The 25,000-nt window shown below is 41.7% G+C and overlaps 1 protein-coding gene across 1 annotated transcript in view; it reads left to right on the top strand.

Moving 5' to 3' along the window:
• The window catches only part of LOC307256531 (connector enhancer of kinase suppressor of ras 2), a gene marked incomplete at both ends in the record, with an annotated part of 65,599 nt that overhangs the window by 16,299 nt on the left and 24,300 nt on the right, over window positions 1-25,000 (top strand). Inside the window, 7 exons of the mRNA XM_080035537.1 lie at window positions 7,502-7,704; window positions 9,179-9,266; window positions 10,582-10,623; window positions 18,286-18,405; window positions 18,901-18,960; window positions 19,444-19,512; window positions 23,382-23,528. Coding sequence (XP_079891663.1) covers window positions 7,502-7,704; window positions 9,179-9,266; window positions 10,582-10,623; window positions 18,286-18,405; window positions 18,901-18,960; window positions 19,444-19,512; window positions 23,382-23,528 — 729 coding nt within the window. The remainder of the gene's footprint in view (window positions 1-7,501; window positions 7,705-9,178; window positions 9,267-10,581; window positions 10,624-18,285; window positions 18,406-18,900; window positions 18,961-19,443; window positions 19,513-23,381; window positions 23,529-25,000) is intronic.

The raw sequence follows: 25,000 nt of genomic DNA, 5'->3' as shown, positions 1-25,000 counted from the left end.
GATGTGACTGGTTCATCTGGATTGGTATGAGAACATGAGCCAAAAGTATGGAGGCCCTAAAGTGACAACATCCTCAAACAAGTTAAACATAGAACTAAATGCATTAATAAATAATGCTAAGTTAATTGGGTTGTGCTTTAGCTGCTGTTACAAGAGTTGATGCTGCAGTAAAAATATCTAGATAGAAAAAAAAATCATCAACTCAGTTTTGGTTATTATAGTATTATAGTATTATTTCAGTAATAACATTCTGGTGCATTCTTGTGAAGGGAATAAAGGAAAAAGTCAACATTTATTTGAGTTGCGTTTGAAAGGAAAATGAGCAAAACAACATAACTTGTTGACAGCCAGATGCTTAACAACTGGACTGAGGAACGTATGACCACTAGCTTTTGCTAATGTTATTGGGGCTACTAGCCAAATATCTCGCTGAAAATAACTATAATATCTTGCTATACAATTATGCCATGACTAAGAATATGTTACACTTATAATATAGATAATCCAAACTAACTATACACAAACATTTTCTAATTCTGATTTCAAAAATCAGATGGGGTACGTGCCACCAATTAAGAAAAAAAAATCAAACTGTTGTTTTGTTTATGAGCTAAACCACTAGAATCAATGTCTTTGACATGGTGTGAACCAAAGAAACCATCTGGATACTAGATCTTATTTTATGTATTAGGTTATAAAGAGGATTTACATGCGAAGACTTTAATATTTTTTTAAATAGTTCTCTTTCATATAACTGCTAAAGAAATATCCACAGGTAAGAAAGATTTGTATATATTATTTGTCATTTTATTTCCTCCCACCAGTTATTGACGTGGATTTAAGAATTTAAGAAATGGCTGTAAACATCCTGTGTCATTTGGGCCTTAGCTTTGTGTGTCCTGTCCTGCCTCGGTCACTGCTGACTGTATGTGCAGTGGCCCTGTGCTCAGGATTAGGGAATTAAGGGGAATTAGGTGCTGCTCTCCCAAAGAGAGAGGAAGAGAGAGAGAGTATGTAGAAAGAGTATGCAGGATGCACCTTATCTCCCAGGCACACATGGCTGGATTAGTTGGGCCTGTTTGAATGTGTGTGTGTGTGTGTGTGTGTGTGTGTGTGTGTGTGTGTGTGTGTGTGTGTGTGTGTGTGTGTGTGTGTGTGTGTGTGCGTGTGTGTGTGTGTGTGTGTTAATCAGCACCTCTTCCCATTCAAACGTTCCAGCATGGGAATGAGAGTCCCACAGCAGTAATCACCATATGTCCTGCAACTGGACACACACACACACACACACACACACACACACACACACACACACACACACACACACACACACACACACACACACACACACATGGATGCCAGGTGGACACTCTAAAACTGCTGCTATGAGGGATAATTCCAGTTTATTACAACCTGGGTGTTAACTTTTTGTGAGTATTAGCAATCTTTCCTATCAGATATAATAACGCTGGCTGCACTTAATAAATGAATTGCTGAGATCAGGGAAATCCTCTGCATACTGGGGAAGAAACAAGAGCCAGGTCAGACAGGATGAGGAATTAAATGTGAACAGTTAAATATTAAACACAATTAAAAATCATCAATCCCAGTATGACAGGTGAACTTCATGTTTTAACTTTGACCTATACCGAAAGTAGCCTGGTGTTATCAGACCATCGTACTTCATTTCATTTGTACAGAAGGTCTGGAACTGCTGTAATTGGCAAACGTTCACTCACTTGGAGGCGGGTGTCTGTTGAAGTTTAAAACTATTGGATCTGCTCAGTGCCACTCTGGTTTAGCCAACCAATCGCATAATGTTTGGTCGTGCCGTACGTCATGAGCCGGCTTCTGACGGTGCGTTCCAGTTGTACAGGGAACTCGGAAATTTCCGACTTCACTACATATTGTAGTCTATGGATCTACCGGTACCTGGCAACGGTAACTTGCTAGAGCCTAACGTTTAGTTATTTGGATGAGAAAGGTTGTAGGCATCCATACTTTCCCGAGCAGATGCATTGGAACACAGACAGGTCAGAACTCGGAACTACCAAGTCGGAAATCCGAGTATAAAGGAACGCAGCATTCAACTGAAACTGGAGCGCAACTTCGACGTCATCGTTCTCAGCCACTCGCTCTGTTCGCTGATTGGACAACCAAAACTCTGGACGAGCAGAATCCCACTAATACGCCCCATCCCCAGACTGACTACTGAAGGGAAAATGAAATTTGGGCGGAAGTAGGTGGGCGGGCGGAGCCAGGCTATACCGAAAGTGTTGTGTGCGCTTAAACCCTGAGTTAGAAATCGCCTTCTTTTTTCTATTCTACATTCTGCAACTGACCATAAAAAGCGTCTAGTTAGGATGCAGTATGCATACAATTGGGACATACTTTTACTTATTATTTCATCATATCCTTGCACCTTGATCTTGCCTCTGTCTTAAATATCCGTTGCGTCACTGGTTGTTTTCATACGGATGCTCCGTCGATGTGACGTCACTTCTGTTGCACACTGGATTGTAGGTCAGAATCGCCCCAAATAGCATGCTGATTTCAACACTAAAATCTCGTCCGGATGTGGTAGACACCCGGGTATTTTTAAGCATGCTAAATCTGACCACAAGAATTGGCACATCCTAACTCTTTTCTCTACCATACTACATAGCAGAAAGTATGTGTATTGCAACGCAGCACTTGTGTGATCATGCCACTGCTCATTTCTTGACCCGTGGGACTTTGTTCTAGCGAAGTTGCATTATTTCGAGATCTCAGCAATTATTTTGTTGAGTAAAATGTTTTATTAATCGATAGAAAAAACGAAGGCCAAAGCTACAAAATAAGACTTAAGTCATAAGTTTTTCCCTTTGAGGTTGCCTCAGTGAAAGCGAATCTCAACTGACCTCCTCCTGCTCATTAACTGTATACTCTTCAGGTAACAAAGAGCCAGCCCGCTCTATGCTATACCTGTACACACTGTGGATATTTGAATAATAAAGGACCATTCCCTATCGTAAGCAATATAATCCATGCCAATGAAAAGCCAAACTCTAGTCCCCTGGGCCAACCGTTATGACTGTCTGGTCTGGCCTCACATCAATGCAAGTTTCAAGCGCTGACGGAGCTCGCAGTCTTGCTGTATATGTGGAAAAAGTAGTCCCCTCCTTTTATGTCTATGCGCTCGAGATTTTTGCCCCTAGCATTTTTACATGCTAAGTAGGTTTCTGTGGGTGCAGCGAGTTTTTTCAGCAGCATGTGCACTAGGAAATGGGCATAGTTTAAGAATACAATGACAGCTCATTTTAAAATCTGAATTCAAAGACACATGTGTCAGTGTGTTGAACTTACTTAAAATCTACATTTCACTTAATTAACTAGTGTGTGACATTTTCCCAGCTTATATACTTGTGCTGTTATTATGTCTAAAGTCAAATGACAAGGATCAATCAAGTAAGCTTCAACTTTTTGAGTCTTTAAAATGTATAACACATGCCCTACAGCATATCTTATACATTTAGTATAATATAGTGTTTAATGAATACAGTATAAAGGAAACCAGAGCACCGTCAATCAGAACATCTTAAAAACAACCTTTAAAAAAACTCTGAAAGTTAAAAACTCTTTGCATAACTCATAAGCATAATACTTACGTCACTGTTTTGTGTTTGTAACTATGTCCCAATTCAACTTTTGTTCTGAGAAAATGTTTCATGTCATCATCTTCTCCGTTCATGCGGATGAGCCACTTTTCCATGTTTGTTCCTTTTCATGGTAACCCTGCGTGACACCTTATTAATATTTTAAAAATACTGTTGATGTTACATCAGACATTAAATATTAATCATCAATAACATTTCTAGTTATTTTCATACTTCATCTTAGCGTTTGAGCTTATTAGACTCAAGTATTTCAAGGCATTTTGTATGTTATATTTGTATTTGCCCATATAGTCTGTATAGGGCAGACCCACTCACTCTGACACCAACTTATAACCTTTACCCTTCGGCTAGTTTGATTTGCTTGTGTGTGTGCATGTATGTTTTGTTTGTGTCTGTTTTCTGATATAAGTCTTACTCCTCTCCCCATTAAAACAAATAAAGATTTAATGTTATTTTGATGGTTGTTTATAAATCCAACCTTTTTTAAAGCATCTGAAAACTGCCCTTGTTATATGACGATGAGGGGAGCGGAGGGGGGAAGCACTGCTTTCAATTTGGAATCCAGTGCCCCTGTCATGTAGCCTGGAAATCCAGACCCTGATATCTTGAACGATAGAGGGTCTGGCGACGATCAATAGTAATTTCCAACTCAAGGGGCGGCTCCTACTCGTGCATTTCAAATGCCACTGCACGCAGTTGGATAGCACTACAACCAATCAGAGCGATGCACAAGGCGACGTAAGCCCCTTTCGTTTAGCGAACAGCTGTTAAACTGTTAAATAAAACGTTTGCCGTTGTCGGTCGGCAAAATAGAACATTCCACTTACTTGCTAATGAAAGATTTGAGTGCCGTCTTCCAAATCGTTAAGGGTCGAGGCCAAAGCAGTCTCAAACTCACACAACATATCCGCAGCCATCTCTGATGTTTACTATCACGGCTTCGACGTCGCATGCACGTCACTGTCGTCATCCGGTTACGTCCTCCCCAGAGTACCATATAAGGGGCTCTGGCGCGCCCATATTAGATAGAACCAATTGAAACGTGAGACCCAGATTTCTGGTCTTCTTGATAAGCTTCAACGGAGCGTGTCCAGACCAACACGCGCAGCAAATTTAATTTGCCAGCGCCTAGTGGCAGGTCTGGGAATGCCAGGCTACCTGTCATGTACAATTTCGCTTGAGTGCCAGAGTTGAGCAGCGATCTTCCAAGCTGAACGCACCACACGCACAATCAATATTCTCTTGATTAAATGACGTTGGATACCGTACGTTTAGGCGCAAGTGGTCTGCAAATGCTCATGTTGAAGGCATGTGAATGAACAGAGCACCGATGCATTCTTTACTCTATTTATTAAATTGTGTCCATATTATATACTGTATATATATATTTTTTGCCCCCAAACATTTCATAAATGCTTTGTGAGTGAGACTGTGTGAACACAATGGTACTAGGATAATCAGCATGGAGGAGAGGCCACTCCACACACTGCTGCCATGGCAACCCATCGATGTGAAGGTGGAGGGTTGCTCGCTCTAATGGCATCGCCCTCTTACTGTATTGATTCGACACACACAGAGGCACACATCTGCACGCAATGCTCAAATTATTTCTCCCGCTTTCTCCTTCTCTCTCTCTCTCTCTCTATCTCTCTCTCACATGCACACACACACACACACACACACACACACACACACACACACACACACACACACACACACACACACACACACACACACACAAACGCACACGCATGGACACACACACACACACACACACACACACACACACACACACACACACACACACGCACGGACACACACGCACGGACACACACACACACACACACACACACACACGGACACACATGCACGGACACACACACACGCACACACACAGTCATTCAGACAAGTCGACACAGTGCAGTTGTATTCCCCCGCGCTTCATCTCAACACTGTGTCCCCCTGGAGAGAGGCGCGGACAGCTCTTGATCGAATCATAGGACAGGCTAATTACAGCTGTGCAAACATGTGCACTCCAAGTTCATGCACTGTATGCATCTACCCACAATTCACTCACAATACAGAAGATTATATATGGCACACACACAGTGTAAGCATGACCCAGTTTCGGGGGGGAAATGCATAGCTGGGTGCTCTGTCTTTTCTCTCTCTTTAGCCCTCTTGTCTTCTGCCTCTTTAGTTTGTCTATTCTCTCTCTCTCTCTCTCTCTGTCTCTCTGTCTCTCTCTCTCTCTGTCTCTCTCTGTCTCTCTCTCCGCTGCCACTGTGAATCCCTCCCTCCTTTGTAGTCACTGTGGTCGTGACTGTGTAGAATAGATCTAGAGGCAGAGGAGGAATAGATACGTCTAGCTGAGCCTGTGCATCTGACTATACAAAGATTTGTGTGTGTGTTTGTGTGTGTGTTTGTGTGTGTTTGTGTGTTTGTGTCTGTGTGTGTGTGTGTGTGTGTGTGTGTGTGTGTGTGTATTAGCCATTGTGTCAGCAGGAATCAGGCTGTGTCAGGCAGGACATGACTGGAGGTGCCCAGGGACACTGAGCAATGTGGCTCAATGGGTCTGTGTGTGTGTGTCTGTGTGTGTATGTGTGTGTGGGGGGCGGGGGGGTGTGTGTGTGTGTTTATTTAAAAGGGTCACAGTGCAGTAAAGGGCTACTCAACCATCTCTGTGTTCCTGTATTAGTGTCGACAGTTGCTGTTTTGTGTAAATGCAAATGGCTATTCAGAGATAGCAAAGTCAAATTTCAGTTTGTGACGCTCACACTGACCATTTATGCTTTAACCACAGATAGATTTTGGTATCCAGCTTGTGAAAGATCATGGTCATTTAGACAGATTAAAGGTACAGTACATACTGTACTTGTACTATATTCCAGCAGTGTCACCTCACTTTTCATATTTCTCTGTGGACATACAAATGATGTTTATAGTAGTTACAGCATTTTGATATTATTTGCTTTTCTTTCTCAGTTGAAATGAAAGACCAATGTCTCTCTCTCTGTCTCACCTGTCTGGAGTATGGAGCTCAGACCAGGGTGCGATTAGTCTAGCTTAGCACACAGACTAGACCACTAAAAAAGTGTGTCAGGTCAGGATCTCGATCAAGTCTTTTGATACGTCACGATATAGTATGTCAGTATTTTCGATGAACTTGCGAGATGCAGTGACTTCCAAGACTCTTAAAACTATTTCTTTAAACTTTGATCAAATTAATCACTAGCACAAGTAAACTAACGCTGATTATTTCTAACACAGTGTCTAGACAGCCTGTGTAGCAACTGCATCGAGTTAGCAGGACAGCAGTGGTTTCAGTCCACCAAAACAAGATGTTTTTAGGCACAGTACTAAATGTAGGTCACTTGCATGTTGGCATCGCTCAGAGCCCAATACATAGGCCTACATCCTTGTAATATCATAGTTGTTTCAAGCATACATGGGCCGAAAATAGATTTTAAGTGGAACGATACACTTCAGAAATGCAAGTGAAAACCTGAGCTTTAAAGTTGCCTATGTTGACAGTTAAATTGATCAAATAAAATAAAAACGGTGTATCTTTTCATGTCTGGAATGCTTCATGTTTGCAGACAAGCCTTTAGCTTACTGATATTTAAACTGATCTTGTATTGTATATTAATTGGTTACTGAATGAGGTTTATGAGAATTGTATGTGACTGTGTTGGTTGTGCTTGATTTTACCATAGTGCTGCTTTCTTGGCCATGGCCTTGGTCGTTCCCGGAAAATATATTTAAATCTCAATACATTTTTACCTGGTTAAAAAATAAAAGATATTGATTGAATTGATTGCATAACTTCTTTGTATTTGTCCCTGTAGAACTATGGCCTAGAGACAGAGAACCTGCGGACCCTGTCCCACAAGCTCAACGCCTCGGCCAAGAACCTTCAGAACTTCATCCTGGGGCGGCGGAGGGGCGGGCACTATGACGGCCGCGCCTCCCGAAGGTTACCCAACGACTTCCTCACATCGGTGGTGGATCTGATCGGGGCAGCCAAAAACCTGCTAGCCTGGCTCGACAGGTAGGGAGTAGGGACCACACATGACGTGGTAGGATATGGCCTTAAGGAAAGGTGGCCGACCAGTAACCATGAGGTCGCTGGTTCGATCCCCGGCACCGGACAGAAGGGTGTTAGTTGTAAAAACTAGTAGTGGCTGGTATTACATCCACGGTGCCCACCATCTCTACCATTGTGTCCTTAAGCAAGCCACTTCACCCCAAACTGCTCCAGGGGCGCTGTACTATGGCTGACCCTGCGCCCTGACCCCCCCTCTGGAGTGTGGTAACTTGAGAGGGGATATGCAGAAAGACACATTTCAATCTAACCATTGACTCATAATGTAACTTAACATGTGGGCAGAATTTGACTTTTTTTTATAAATCAAATAAGAATGATCACACAATTCTAAACTCATCCATTCTATAGACTATATATTCTATAATCATCTAAAAACATCTTCATTTATGCTTGCAATATAACTCAATCAAATCAATGCCTGTCTATCTATTGATTATTCTCTCATATGAATTTGTGTCACCCATCATTTGTGGCTTTCAGTTAACATATTTTAAATGATTATGATGATATACTGAGTTTAAACATAACTCAGCCATTGGCTCACATGGAGGTGTATATTGTTATATTGTAATATTTTGAGGATAGTTGGAACTGTACTTATTTGCTTTAGTACTGAGAGTTAAATAAAAAAGAATAATACTACCGTCATATGTGTCTAGAACAGATTAAGTTTAAGCCGGCAGCTGGTTAGCTTAGTTTAGCACAAATACTGTGTGGCTGTCTCTCTGAAAGAAAGTAGAAATACACACTTTACCCCACATTTGGAACTATTCTTTTTATTTCAAATGTAATATTCATAACATGTATCTCACTAAATGCAACTGTAAAGTAAACATGTCTCAGTAATTGTCCCTGTTGCAATGGACAAAATAACAGGAACACCTTACAATCTCCCTCTGAGTTTCAATAACAATGGAAACAAAATACACCTCAAAGATGTATTTTTATATATATTATTTTGGCCACCCCTCTTACAGTAACGTAATTCATAGATGTGTAAGGAAGGCTGATCCTTGTGTTGTCATGGTGAAGATAAGCTGATTGAAGCATATGAAGCTGGGAAAGCATACATACAAAGCGATGTGGAGCCTTAGTAGATCCCTGGGCTGCATAGGCTCCTGGCAGTGATATAAAACCAAATGTTGTTGTTTGTTTCTTTATCACTTGCTCCTGTGCTCCGAGAGGAGCAGATAATAACTTTTATGTCTCGCTCTCAGTGCCCCTATCAAGGCTTCTAAAAATCCCAGTCAGCAAATAAATGAGCGGAAGAAAAACAGTAATACAAACACAGATGTAGTAAAAATCACATCAAAACAGATAAAAGTTTTTTTTTTAAGCGATTGACCTTGCTTGCCTTCATTTAAATGCTTAAAGGTGCTATTTTAACCTGTTTCTCTTTTTGTCTTGTCCTCCTCAGGTCTCCGTTTGCCAGTGTGACAGAGTATTCGTTACTGAAGAACAACATTGTGCAGCTCTGCCTAGAATTAACTACCATTGTACAACAGGTGCTGACGCACACGCACATGCACACACACACACACACACACACACACACACACACACACACACACACACACACACACACACACACACACACACACACACACACACACACACACACACACACGCGCGCACATCCGTAGTCAGTATCATACTTTGAGTTGAAAGGGCAAACTAAAGTGGTATTTGGATTGGGGACATCAATACAGACACAGTGTGTTTCTGGTCCATAGCACACTTCTATAGAGGATCATGAGTGGAACATATGCCCGATTGCCCCCTGGGCTGTTGACTGGAACGGCTGACGGGACGAGTAGCACTTAGTAACAGCTTTAGACAAAGTGCTCATTGACTCACTGTTATAGACCTCATCCTGCCTGTAACTTACTGTCTGGGCCCTGGTGGAGAATGAACTGGAGGTCGCTTCTAATCCCTTCAATATCCTGTCCTCCTTGTGCCCCTATACTGGCTCTCTCCCTTATGTAGATTCACACAAATGCACTAAAAAAAAAAAATGAAAAAGACTGGAGCTACGTGCAAACACACTCTGATACTGTGGAAATCTCATTGTTTTGGACACAAACTATGTGTATGTCTGCCGTCCTGGAGCCTATCCACGTCCTCCCTGTAAGAGCCTGCTTAGAGTGTGTGTGTGTGTGTGAGTGTGAGAGTGTGTGTTTGTAAGCGTGCCCAGAGTGAGTCCTGGAGCCCGGCAGATAACACCCCATCTCGCTAGTACAAGAGGCCAGGAGAGAGAGGGGGGAGGGGGGGGGGCGTATAGGTCCGACAATGGGGCCAAATGTACATGTGAATTTGGCAAGGGTGCGAGCGCGAGAGAGACACAAGACAAAGGTGGCTAATGCATCAAACGGAGAAATGAACTGCTACTATGCACATCTGCTGGATTCGCTGGGCCGCTCTCCCAGAAATAGATTAACTATCTCTGCTATCGTTAAATAACAATCTGTCATGTTCCAATAATGTAGTTTTCTAAATTCTTCCGCGGAGGGGGGGAGGCCTCACGACGGAGCTCCAGGCGACTAGATCCTAGAAAAACTGTCCCGCGATGCAATGTTTTAGTCAAGATTATGAAGTAATGTGCGTAACGTAGGAAGGTTAGGAAAAAATGAAATAGCTGACTGCTGAAGTTCTCCATTGAAAGTCTGTCTTCCTGTAAGGCCTATCGGTTCTCTTGTTTCCTTATTTCCTTGGTGTGATATTTTTGGAGGAGGGAGATATTTGAGCTTCTGTGCGGAGGTTTCACATACTGTAGATGCTTCATTCATCTCATATATTCTTCTTCTTCTTCTCCTTTTACAGGATTGCACTGTGTACGAGACGGAAAATAAGATCCTCCATGTGGTGAGTTTCTGTTTTTAAATGTCAAAGTAATTCTTACTGGAATATCTGTAATGATTTTTTAAAGTAGTTGGCCTTTTTCCAGCATGGAAAAATAGATAAGGGGCGCGATGGCACACTCAGCTGTGACAGCTATTGAAATGAATTGATAACTTGATCACAACAAATACTATCCTAGTGTAAACTGTAATGTCCTATCCTCGCTGGTTGCATCACACATGAACTTGCCAAGCATTTTATATTCTGTAATGGCACAGGCCAGATCTCCCTTTACTTACACAAGCCGATCAAAGCCCTTGTTGCATTAAAGGAATAGTTCAGTAGTTTTGGTATAATCTTTCCAATAGTGAGATGAGAAGTTTAATACCATACTCCTATCTATACACTAAATAGTAAGACACAGACTGCAGTTATCTCAGCTTAGATAAACACTAGAACGATAAGGAAACAGTTAGCCTGTCCAAAGGAAACTATATCTACCTAGGAGCATCTCTAAATGAATTTATTCATATCTTGGTATATCTATTTTTTCTTTTGCAGTACAAATCCATACATGTGTTAAGTGGGGAGCAGTAACCAGGCAACCTTATGTCTGCCAAGAAATAGTCAAGCAGTTTTATGTTCCAATGGCCCTCATTTATCAATTTTGCGTGGAAACTGGTGCAGATTCTGGCGCAAATACCTCCCTACGCCAGGTGTCGCGTGGTATTTATCAAACAGTCGTATCTCGCCAATCTCGGCGTACGCCAGGCCATTATTGATAAATGCGGCGGCTGAAAACAATCGTATCACGCCCCTATATTTTCTCAGTTTAGAGGCCTCGCCCAGAGGTTTTACGACATGGATATGCGCATTACGGCACAGAAGAGGAACTTCTCTGAAGTAGAAATTGACAGAATAACAGCGAAAGTAGAAAAAAAAAGAGTTTCATTTCGGAGCATTACAAGCGGCATCAAAGAACGACAGAAGGCAGCAGCTAGGAAGGAAATAACTCCTGTGGTCAACAGCGTTGATGTTGACAACAAATGATCTCCAGCGCTCAAATGCTATAAAACAGCATATACAATTATATGTCGCCATTTCTTTACATAGATGAAGAAAAAGTGGTCTGACTCAGAAATCGCCACTAAAAAAAGCGTGTTGCTGTTCTGAAATGCAACCAACGTGCGGGCATAATATAAGAGGTAGGCCCTAGAGGAGAAAAAGATGCACCAACTGTCCGATAATGGTCCCCATAAAAGAAATACAGGTCTGCAGAGATTTGAATGATTAAAATGTATTGGCCCTTTTAGATAACACTACTCAAAAGGGGTTTAAAAACTAGAAACAACACATTTTGTGTTTTACTGTATGACAGCATGCGCTTGGCACGAGTGGTCAGCCCGGCCGTCAGCTGCACAAGCTGACCCGGCAACGATCAGCTGTGAGAGCGCACACTGTCCTGCTGAGCTGCTCCACTAGCAGATCGGAAAAACATGCCGGTTAACGGTGGAAATAAATCGCTCACTTAAGCGATCAATGACACATTAAAAGAGGAACTAACATCTAAAAAGTGCGTCAAATAAATAAAATGTTAAGTTGAATGTTGTGCCGTGTATTTTTATTATAAAGAGCAGTGTAGGCCTACTACATATTTAATACTTAGGCTAACATTTTGAATGAATGCAGCCCCCGTGCCTCAGTGTGCCCCCAGCTGCTCCAAGTCGAAGACAACTGCCCTCACGCAGTCCCATGCAGCGCTCCTAAGTGGCCGGTGTGCGCACTATTGAATCAGCTCTCCTCAGTTGCACACCATAAGCTGCAAAATTTTAAGTGATTAATATCTTTATTTCGGTCTGAGCAAACACTGCATTTGTATTACCTTCTAATAATTGTCCAACAAAGTCATCGGCTACCCGGCACAGCCTGCACTGCGAGTCCATGCTGTTTACAAACTTGCATACACGAGCTGAGAGCTGGCGTGGGATTTGAGCGTATCCTACGCTCACGTCCATATTGATAAATGCCGAGGTTTGCGTGGAAATGTACGTACACCCATTTTTCTGGTCTACGCACGGTTGATAAATGAGGGCCACTGTGTGTATGTGTTTTTTTCACGGAACTTAGAGTGTTTGTTTTTGTGTGTTTATGCGTGTCAAAGCACTCTTATGTTGATGTGGGAATTTGTAGCACAAAAACTTTGGATGTTAAAGTGGAAGCAAGCCAGAGGCCTTTTGAAAGCTCCAGTTTAGCCTATGTGTGTGAGAGAGTGTGAGCTTGTGAGTGTGAGTGTGTGTGTGTATCTGTTCATGCGTGTATGACGGAGAACTGTCTGTGTCCACGTGTGAAAGGGACTGAGCAGCTAGTGTCTGATCGGGCTGACAGTTGGGTTGGGACACTTTCTGCTGCCATTCAAGGTCAGGTGGAGGGAACCAAATACAGTGTTGTATAGGGGGGAGTAGTTCACATGCTAATATGGGAACCATCGAAACATTTTAAATCGAGAGATACTGTTAATCCCAGAGCAGTCCTGTCAGTATGTGGTATATAGCCTACATCCAAAACTGTATATTTCTATAAGCAGGGCCAATCACAAGACTGTATTTGAGATATTGGGTCTGCCCCTGTTGTGATGTCATCTTTGTCAAAATGTCACCCCTCTTAGCTTTTTGGTTGTGGAATGTAGTCTGATGCTCCACTCTATTGTTTGTTACAGGCCTGTCAGTGACACAGGAGTGATATCGGGCAAATTTAAATCTTTTAAATGCTCCGCACGCACAAATACACATGCACACAAACACACACACACAGACACACACACGCACACACACACACACACACACACACGCACACACACACACACGCACGCACGCACGCACACACACACACACAAACACACACAAACAAACAAACAAACAAACAAACGTACAAACAAAACCCTGGGTGCCAGACTAAAGGCTACAGATGACCAAGTGTGTTGTGTGTGGGAGGTTTATGTGTGAAGTAGAGAGTCAGCATGAGGGGTTTGTTAGATGCTGCTTCCTTGCTGATCCGTGTGTGTGTGTATGTGTGTGTGTGTGTGTGTGTGTTTTGTTTACTATGGAATTGACAAAGTTCAGGTGAAGTAACAATACCTTCCAGCCACAACACAACACATGAAGGAACATACAGTTCATGAACCCGACCTAGTTGTGTCATCTTAATTATGTAAAAAAACTTGTTAATTTTTTTTTCTCACTTGTATTTGCCATTAGAAAAATCCTGCAATATATTGTTTAGAATGTTAAAAGAACATTGACCTTCTTTTTAACCCAGATGCTGGTTAGTAAAAAAAATTCAAATTAGCATGGCCAATCAACACCAAATTGTGTAAACAAACAATTATTCTGTGACATGATATGCAGTAAGTCTATAGTACATCTAGCCAATGTTTAGTCTTTCTTTAGAATCACATATATCAGTGGTACATGTTTGCTGTATTTTGCATGTACACTTACTGACTACAAACTTGCTAATGATAACTAAGGTACCATAACTGCATTTATGTTCAAATGTGTAAGCCTATGTAATGTTTGACACATACCGGTGTCTTGCTAGCTGTGGGATCTACCACATTTTTAACATGTAACAGATATGAAAATAACTAGCCACCTTATCGCTAACTTCTTGATAACCAACTGCAAATGACTAACAAGTGACTAACGCACTCTCGGAAAACTATAGAAGTATATAGCAGGGAATATTGTGCTCAAATTGAAATGTTTATCCCTTACACGTGATTATCTTACTAAATACAATGTTAGATTAAACCAGCTACATTATCATGCATTATTAATATTCAGTCCTATAAATAACTCGGAGATGACCTAGTCTGAATAACAAATCCTGTTCAAGTACACTTTTCTCTAAAATACTTTTCTATTTTTTTCATAAATACACACACTTTTCACATACTTTTGGTAGTTTCACTTAAGTGATGCATGTGTTGGCGGTTGACCCCGACATAGAGTATGAGAGTTTGCACCCAGATAGTATACTGTAGAGATGCCCTGGTCAGCCCTGCTCTGCTACTGTAGCGCTCGGTTGTTACGTTTGTCAGATTCTGCTCAATAATGCAAAACTCCCTGCTACACTGTTCTCCTCCAGACTACGGCCTGCAGCAATCAGATGGACTGTGAATAAGTGTTTGTGTGTGTGTGTGTGTGTTTGTGTGTGTGTGTGTGTGTGTGTGTGTGTGTGTGTGTGTGTGTGTGTTAGTGTGTGTGTGTGAGTGTGTGTGTGTGTGTGAGAGAGAGAGAGAGAGAGCATGTGTGAGCCTGTGCGTCTGATGGAGCGTGAAGTATGTATGTGTGTGCGTGTGTGTGTGTGTGTGTGTGTGTGTGTGTGTGTGTGTGTGTTTTTTATGTGCATGCATGCATAAGGATGAAGGGGAATTACATAAGACTGTCCTAGTTGTGTGTTTTTTCCCCTTTCCCTTGTTTTTCCAGTTTCCTCCCACCACAGTTCAAACTACTTTGTAAAAAAAATCGTCAAATTGACATGTTTTTGTGTTTTCTTTAATCATAACTAAATAACATACAAGTTAAAGGTGCAGTCAGCGATTCTGGAGAAGGCTTGTTGTCAAAACAGTGAACATGACCTCACAGTCTGTTAACTGCCATGTGTGTGTGTGTGTGTGTGTGTGTGTGTGTGTGTGTGTGTGTGTGTGTGTGTGTGTGTGTGTGTGTGTGTGTGCGCTGAAAACAAAAATCTGTGTTGATACAAAGCCTAGGCTCTGTAGACGGGCATGTTGCTAGCTATGGTGGGCCCTATTTGTTAACAAACCCTTTGTTTACATACCCATTAAACCAGATTCTTTTTTTCAGCGCACAAACAGTACAGACAAATAGTGGATCGTGAGTAGATATTCACTGATTTTGAGGAAAAAGGTTATTATGACAAAAAAAATGATTCTCCAGAATCACTGACTTCAATTATCCCCCCCCCCCCTCCGTTTCTCTTTCCTCTTTATCTCTGGTCAGGTTTATATTTTTGCCCGTGGCGCGTGCAAGAGAGAGAGAGAGAGAGAGAGAGAGAGAGTCGCGAGTCGATGAGGAGAGAGAAGAAAGCGTGAGGGAGAATTAGAATGAGGGAGAGGTGGTGGAGAGGGGAGTGTGCAGTCAGAGCTTTAATCCATTTGGCAGCATACTATGTCTGGCGTTCTGTTTGACTGCCCTTAAATCTCACGCCAGCTATAGCCAGCCACATAAGTTAACTTCCCTTATAATCTGCGCTCAGGTTCTCCTGAGTGTATAGCGTGTGGTCACATCAAGGTTGGGTGTGTCAGTTGCCGCTGGTGACTTGGCTTTTTGTCCGTCAACCCCCACACCCCCCATGTTAATCCCAGGTCAAGACTATTAGCCCAATGATCAAAGAGGGGACACAAGCAAAGCCACAACATTGTCACACACTGTGGCTTCCCGCTGTGGACTTCACATGCTATTTAGGCAGGATTAGATACACCAAGCATAGTACTTTTCCTCTTACTTACTTCTCACTGACCCTTTAATTTTTTGGAAAGCGAGACACTGCAGGTGAAAAGGCAAAAACAATTTAATGTATAGATATAATCATGACACTTAAAACATTTTTTTTTTTGATTTACATTTTTTTTATATACTTTAATAAATATGCAAATGTAGCAATGTCTTACTAATTATGTATACAGTTCCACATCTTTAAAAACAAAAATATCCTTGTTTGATTAAACCATAGTTAAAATCTTTATTTCATTTTTAGACGGAACAGATTTTGGATACAGACATGTTATGGACGCAAACTATCCGACAATCTCAAAATATGTCCAGTTCTTGATCAAAACAATGTTTTTAGCTTCAGTGTTGCATTGATTCAACTCTTTAAAGTCAGTTTCAGTGTCTGCTGATGACACATGCATTCCTAGGTATCCCGTTACGTGATTTGTCAACGTCGACTCGACTCATATTCAGATTACTGACCCAGAAAAGGATGGTGTGTGTTTATGTGTGTGTGTGAGCGAGAGACAGTGAGAAAGAGAGAGAGAGAGAGAGAGTGAGAACATAAGCATCACATAGCAAACTCAATGAAGATCCTCTACCTTCTCTCTCTCACTGAATTAATCATTGGCTCTGAGCTATAGTGTGTGTGTGTGTGTGTGAGTGTGTGTATGCGTGCGTTCGTTCGTTCGTTTGTGCATGCGTGTGTGTTGAAGACCTCCGTTCATTTCATCACCATGATCCGGTAATTGCTCATTAGGATTGAGATCAGAAGATTATTTTATGCAGGGTTCATAACCGTCACGCAGCTTGTGTGGACCATGTACAGTGTATTCTCTACATGTATGTCTGTTATGTTCCAGTTAATGTGCATGTGTGTGTGTGTGTGTGTGTGTGCACGCGTGTGTTTGTATGTGTATGGATGCTAAGCAGTGATGCGATGAGGACGGATAACCAGGGAAACGGTCTCTGTAAGCCCACTGCAGTCAGTCAGCCCAGATTAGAAGGCAGAGATGCTGCTGAAGATAAATTAACTCGCACGCGTGACCGAGCAGACAAATAGCCTGAAAAACAGTCAAGGTTTATTTAGAACAGAGGCGAGGTGTAGCCCTGCCTTTTATCTGCCGTTTTTGCTGTGTTTGTGTAGTGTAAAAGAAAAATGTATTTAGATGATCTGAAGCCAAAATATGCCCCCCACTGTCACAATTTTATGAATTATAGTAATCTTCAACAGTTTTTTAAATAATCATGTTTCATCAGTCTTTTCTGAATAAGCCATTGGGCATCAGAGCTCCTGTAGGGCAATCACTCAAGCCTCCAATCAATGGTTGATTGTCTGTTAACAATGTACAAGATATATTTTTACACAGTCTGTTTTCTCTGTTAAAGGGGACAGAACGTTGGAACCTTATACCCACTAGTCTAAAACCCTGGTATAGACCAACAGTAATGCTTCTAACAAAGGACTAAAAAAACAACAGTGCTTACACAAATAGCTTACTAGAGTAGTCTATAGTCTGATTATGCTGCTTTTGCTCTCTAGTTTTGCAAATTGTATTATTCTACAAATTTCCTTTTTATTATTTCTTCCTGTTTTATAATTTGTATTCATATCTTTGATTTTGACTTTCAAAAGCTTCCTGTGGACAGGTGTTGAGAACTAGCATGTACAGTATGCTACAACACTTAGACAATGCATCTGGTTCGTCATTGTGATATTCATGTCAAATACAATCTAATCTAACTAACTTACTTACCGAACATTAAAGATACGAAAAAAACAACACAACACGTAAAAACAAATAGCAAAAAAACAAATCTGTGCTCTCTCTGTAATTTAGACGTTAGAAAATGTCATTTTTGTCACAGCCGGCCGGGTTGGCTGTGACAATGTCTTGTGGGCACGCCTGTGGACAGACTTTGACAGGAAACAGTTTGTGAGCTGGAGTGATGGAAAGTGGCGATGTGGAACAATCTGATGAAATGATTTTGGTTTCACCTCCTCCAGCTAGGTCACAGCATCCCCCGCAGACCAAAACCAATCTCAATCACTTTTTTTCTTCTTTCTATTTTTTGTCTCTCTCTCTCTCTCTCTCTCTCTCTCTCTCTGTATCTCTCTCTCTCTCTCTGTCTCTTTCCCCTCTGCCCTCCTTAACTGCGTTGCCATCTCCAGTGCAAGACCTTGGCAGGGATATGCGACCACATCATCTCTCTGTCGTCAGACTCTCTGGTCTCTCAGTCGGCCCATCTGGAGGTGGTCCACCTCACCAGCATCATGCCCAGTGAAGGGCTGGTAAGGACACACACACACACACACACACACACACACACACACACACACACACACACACACACACACACACACACACACACACACACACACACACACATACGTTCCCACCAGAGCTGCTTTGAAAGGTGCAATATAAACCTCCAATAAAATGACTACTGTACGTGTAATGTACACTATAACATACTGTATATATGTTATACTGTAAAAATAAAAAAGTTAGGAATACTCACATTTTCAATACAACTGTCTTTTGTTTTCGAGGCCAAGTAAAACTCTTAAGCATCATCAAAACACACAGAGACAATTTGGGGTCGACAGATAAAGACAATACTTACGTTAGTTACTCCTTTAATTTATCAACCATATGTAGGTCAAGTTTAGACTGGATTCTATCACTCTGGTCCACACACAGTCAGAGACACAAATGTTTTATATATGATGTATTCCTGTGTGTACTCTGTGCTGTACTGAATCCTCTGTGTGCTTGTGTTTCAGGGGATGTATATCAAATCCACGTATGATGGACTTCACGTCATCACCGGAACCACGGAGAATGTGAGTCTTTTGTTTCACTCAGCCTGAAGCTTGACAGTGACACTCCACCAATGTACCTGTTATATGTATTCAAACACACAGTAAAACCTATAAGCAATAAATAGACAAATGAACGGGATCATCAGCAACATATAAGCAACTCAAAATAATATAGTTTTACGTTCAAATGGGGAAGGAAGTTGTTAATTCATTTTCTGGTATTACCCTGTTATTTTTCTTTATACATTGATCACAGATAATAACGGTTCAATTTAGGGCCACACTTTTTGTTGGATCAGCTTAAACAGATCTGGAAGAAAATATTGGAAACAGAAGAACCAAAAAACGTCAAACAGTCCACCAACAAGAAATACAAAAAAAAAAACAGAATATCACTGGTCCAGCTCATAAACATTGAATATGTAGTTTCTGAAGAGTTTATTATTTGGATAACGATGAAATACATATACTGTATATAATGAAGTTGGTCCTTTTCCTCTGCAGTCTCCAGCAGACCTGTGTAAGAAGATCCATGCTGGGGACGAGGTCATCCAAGTCAACCACCAGACAGTGGTGAGTTTAACCGGCTTTCAAACTCAACACTTATTATACTAATGGCGGAAAGGTGTTTGTCCATTATGTTTTCTGCATTTCTTTTGCTCTGCATTCTTTACTAAGGTGACGAGATGTCAAAGTACACAATGTCACCACCTTTTAGTGTCATCGGTGCTTCCTGCCCCTGTGTCTCTATGTAGGCTAATTACACTGGCTGATTATAGGTTACGAGACCTTTGTTCAATCCGGCGTGGCGCCAGCTCACTCTATCTGGATGTTTTTCCCCATTGTCCTATGAGATAAAAACCCAGAGGGAGGCGTCGAAATGTGAACTCCAGTTTCCACTTCGAGACTTGAAAAATGTTGTGCTTCTGGTTTAACTCATCCCATCAACAGAGAGAGAGAGAGAAGAAATGGGCCGCCATTTTAACTGGAACGGTGCTGTGTGTGGCCCAATGTTGTCTAGCTCTGGCTGGCACAAACAATTTGTTCCAGCGTTTATTTGAGATTCATGTGAAAGAAAAAGAAAAAAAAAGTTTGTTTGTTTGTGTGTGTGTGTGTGTGTGTGTGTGTGTGTGTGTGTAGATGTCTACTGTGTGTGCTTTTTTTAAAGTGTTCCCCTTGTACGTCTGGATAGGTGCCGCTCATGCGAAAGCGTGCACACAGGCACAGGGGGAGCGGGCGGGCGTTGATTGACGCGTGAGGGAGACCGAGTGTGTTATCTCCTTCTTTCCTCTCTCTCTCTCTCTCTCTCTCTCTCTCTCTCTCTCTCTCTCTCTCTCTCTCTCTCCTCGGGGTGACAGAGCAGAGCGCACCCTGCCAGCCTCACAGCTCCAACCCTTCATTACTCCCACAGCTATCCCCTCACCACTCTGATCCCTCACTCTGGGGGAGGAGATAAGACAGAGGCGTGTTTGTGTTGTGTTGTGTGTGTGTGTGTGTGTGTGTGTGTGTGTGTGTGTGTGTGTGTTTGTACTTGTACAGGTATCTTTCTGAGGACTTTGTAACCATCGGAGTGAGGACATTTTTGAAAAGTCAATACATTTTGCCTGGTCGTCATTTCTTCAAAGGGCAGTTTGAGGGTTAAGACTAGGTTTTAAGTTTCATCTATGAATTAGGTTTAGGGAAGGTTTAGGCATATAGTTGTGATGGATAAGGTTGAGGTAGGGGGCCAGGTAATGCATTATGTCAATGAGTGTCCTCACAAAGATAGAAGTACAATAGTGTGTGTGTGTGTGTGTGTGTGTGTGTGTGTGTGTGTGTGTGTGTGTGACGGGGACAGTGGAGGGAAGTCTCTAGTCAATATAGCTCTTTTCCCCCCAATCTGCTGAGAAGGGGAAGATGGATACGCACTACCAGCAAACTCTCTGTCAACATGATGATGATGATACATTTATCCAATGAGGCTCCATCTTTAAAAATTAGATTAATGCGAATATTGAATGAGCAAATTCCATTCCATTATTGAATCATTATGTTGGCCTATCCCACGTGTTTTACCAACAGCGCTGCCTTCATGTCCGTGCATTAGCGTCTGTTTGAGGCTACTTCAAAAACAGGACAGCACACGCATTTAAATTATTATTATTATTATTTTTTTTTAGCTCAGCTCCTCTTTTGAGGTAACAATGTGGAATTTGCTTTAAGAAACAAATTGATTGTTTGAAGAGGCAACATCATTATGTGGAGGTAATAGCATCTGGTAAAATAACGAAGACCCCGGGGATTTAGAAAAACCTCTCCGGCAGCAGTGTTCTATTATTATTTTGGTAGGTGTCTCTCTCTCTCTCTCTCTCTCTCTCTGCTCTGTGTATATTTGCATAACAGAATGGTTCTAACGTGACCTTGTTAGGCTTGGCTCTGTGTTTGCCGTCCAGCTTTGAGGTGCATCTAACAAGGGTTGAGAAGTTTAGCATGGCAGAGGTTTCAGGATTTTCTTTGGTATGAAATGGTGTCCAACTCATTCAGACATAAATGAATTCTCCATCTGAGGCCACAGACGATTTGACTACTGTGGCTTCTGTTGTTAAAGGTATGGCTCGACATTTTGGGGGATACATTTATTCTCTCTCTCGCTGAGAGTTTGATGAAAATATTTATGTCCTCTCCTACCACTTACATATCTAAAGCCACGCAAGGATAAGCTTAGCATAGCATGAAGACAAGAAGCAAACGATGCATCTTTAGCGTTTTAATAGCATTTCGCTTCTGAGTTACTGAGATACTGGAAGTTGGAATCTGTCAATGTCTTTCAAACTTAACCACAGTCTTGCACTGTCAAAGTTTATTCTCGACATTTCAACTTTTTTGTCATAGTGCATTATGAGAAAAAACATTACTAATACATATAAGTATAGTAACTTATTCAATGGCTACTCTTGTTGCTGGTGAATGTCTAGTTTCAACCAGTGATCAGAAGTGGGACAAATAGGACAGGAAACGGATCTCTAAAGGCTGATAAAGGCTGGCTAGGACAGTTCTGTGAACGTGTGTGTGTGTGTGTGTGTGTGTGTGTGTGTGTGTGTGTGTGTGTGTGTGTGTGTGTGTGTGTGTGTGTGTGTGTGTGTGTGTGTGTGTGTGTGTGTGTGTGTGTGTGTGTGTGTGTGTGTGTGTGTGTGTGTGTGTGTGTGTGTAGTGGCCTCTGCGGACACTTTCTGTATCTGAGACCAGTGTAGCCAATCAATGCCCTGACGAGTGCTGTGAGCTCTGGAGACAGGCTGGCCCGGGAAACCACAAGGAAACTCTGCAGTCAGCACTCCTCTCTTACCATCTCTCTCTCTCTTTCTGCTATAGGACCATATTAACTAAAAGACCATTTATTGTTATTTGATAATTTTTTTTAAACCATTGGTGCATAGTTGTGGTGTCTTGGCGTATAGGTAGCCACAAAGCCTAACGACCAGTTTGGTTAGATCTAGTAAACACTTTTTTTACGAGGTAGCTTGCCTGAGGCTTGTTTGTGAAATAGTTGCTATGCTGCAGTGTTTTCTTACTGTAGTATCCGTTGCCATGGGTATCATCGTCTCTACTCAAAACACACTTTTATCGGAGAGCGTTTCCAGATTTCATTTGAGCTTGCCTTTTGTTTTTATTCCTGTCTTTTATCCTTTTGTTTTCATATCTCTCATTATTGTCTGTGTACATGTATTTTATGCCCTTTGTTTTAATCGTGCTTTTATTTGTTAAGCACTTTGTAACTGTGTTTTGAAAAGTGCTTTATAAATAAAGTAAATTATTTTTACAATATTATTATCATCATATAAACCACATTAAAGCTAGGAAGCACTCTGAAAGGACTTGTTAGTTTGGTTGTGTATTTAATTTACATCTCCATCGATTCTACAGAAAATACAACTAAAACATATGAATGGATGTATCTACATTCAAAATGGGCAGCCAGAAATAAACTTATTGTTCTGTGTTTTTTGTACAGTAGTTTTCTTGCTCTTTGCTGGCATTTGTATGGTTAGACCTGCACACACAGTACAATCAGGTAGTGGATCGTGAGGAGATATTCACTGATTTTGACAACAAAGGTATTTGAGCTTGCATTCTCCAGAATCACTCACTCCACCTTTAATGCATTAATTGTCGATAAATAAATGAACAGCAGTGGTTAGTGTTTCAGAAACACGTATTATCGGGACCCATGTGTGTTTTGTTTGCAGCAACAGGGTTTAAAAGCTTAATATTGTTGCCTGATGGTTTCCCTCAGCAGAATCGGTTTCTCACAGTGCAATTGTGGTTTGCAGAAGTTGTTTTTAAACCTATTGTGTGTGTTTGTGTATGTGTGTGTGTGTGTGTGTGTGTGTGTGTGTGTGTGTGTGTGTGTGTGTGTGTGTGTGTGTGTGTGTGTGTGTGTGTGTGTGTGTGTGTGTGCTCCTCAGGTGGGCTGGCAGCTGAAGAACCTGGTCAATGCTCTGAGAGAGGACCCGTGCGGAGTCATCCTCACGCTGAAGAAAAGGCCTCAGAACACTCTGAGCTCCACGCCCGCTCTGCTCCGCAACGTGCGCTGGAAACCACTGGGCCTGCAGGTAAACACCGGGCATAGCACACGCCAGCCTCGACAGTGTTGTATGGTAAACGGTAAATAGACTTGTCTTATATAGCACTTTTTAGACGAGTTTCTCAGCCCCGAAGCGCTTTACATTTTATATATACAGTCTGTGGGGTTATCACATGCTTTTTCCCGGCACATCTTGACCTGAGGAGTGCCGATTGCACGACTGCATTTTGAAATATTACCTAAAAGAAGCCAGACAACGATCGAGTGTGCACAATTTTTTCTACTTCAAGCTATAGTGCGTAACTTATTTCACCCCCCATGAAGAATTCTGATTAATAACAACAACACTGTCGGCACGTCTAAATGAGGTAAGCCTTCGGTGAGCATGCATGGATTTATTACCTTCTGCTGAAGTCCAGTTTTTTTTTCTTAGCAGAATAATCAACAACTGAAACATTTCTTGGGCACCTCTTGGGATTTTTTCTGAGTTCCTGCGCCAGTGTCGGGAGGGAGGGGGGGAGGCAACACCAGTTTGTAAAGTCTGCCATACTGAGAAATATAGAGAGAGTTTTGTGGAGCTGATTGGCCTGATCAACTTTGTGTCAACTCGTTTAGTGATGGCTTGAATGTAACCGACATTCATTTATATAAAAAAGTTACGCAACGTGTCTTTAAGGATTCAAGGACGGTTTAGTGCCATGTACAGTAATCTGTGTTGTCCCTCTAGCTCTGCCCTCTTGTTTCCTGCTGCCCACACACTCTGCTTTCTCCTACTGGCATTTTAAACAAATATTTTCAAAGGAAACTTGTTCAGTGTTTGACCTTGCATCAATCCTCCTGTTGAACGTATCGACAAATCTGTTTTTTACAGCCTGCCGTGCTGCTGGCACCGTTCAAGGCCATTCACAAATGTGTTGGTGGCTAAACCCGCACCTGAGCAGAATTTATGCACACTGAGAGCATATATACATACAGTATATATACACTCACCAGCCACTTTATTAGGTACACATGATCAATTGCTTGTTAAAACAAATACAGTAGATGCTATCAATAAAATATACAAAATGTGTATCTATTGAAGCAAACTTCTGATTCTCATTTATTTTTGTTTTCCTAAAAAAAACTGGTGTGTGTTATCTCAATGAGGCTGTTTCATATTGTTTGCTGCAATGAGCCTATTTGCAGGTGAAGTGAACTGTTCAGCTCCAGTGGCTGTTGGTAGTGCATACTGTAGTTAGAGTTTTGCACATTGAGCTACAGTTGTGCCCACTGTGGGTTAGCGATCGGAAAAAAACTGTAAAAGTATGAATGATTGAAATTGTATAGATGAGACTGAACACTCTCTCAGGAGCAAGGGCAGGGTCACCAAAGGGTCTTTCCACACTCACACTCACACTCACAGTCACATGTTTAGCGATACCTTGGTCCAGAATCATATAGACAGCCAGAACCCATAAGGAAAAAAATAAATCTCTTCATCTTTGATGCACAGAAAGA

This window comes from Ammodytes marinus (assembly GCF_949987685.1).
Source record: "Ammodytes marinus genome assembly, chromosome: 10".
NCBI lineage: Eukaryota > Metazoa > Chordata > Actinopteri > Uranoscopiformes > Ammodytidae > Ammodytes > Ammodytes marinus.
This window is presented reverse-complemented; position numbering and strand designations above follow the sequence as displayed.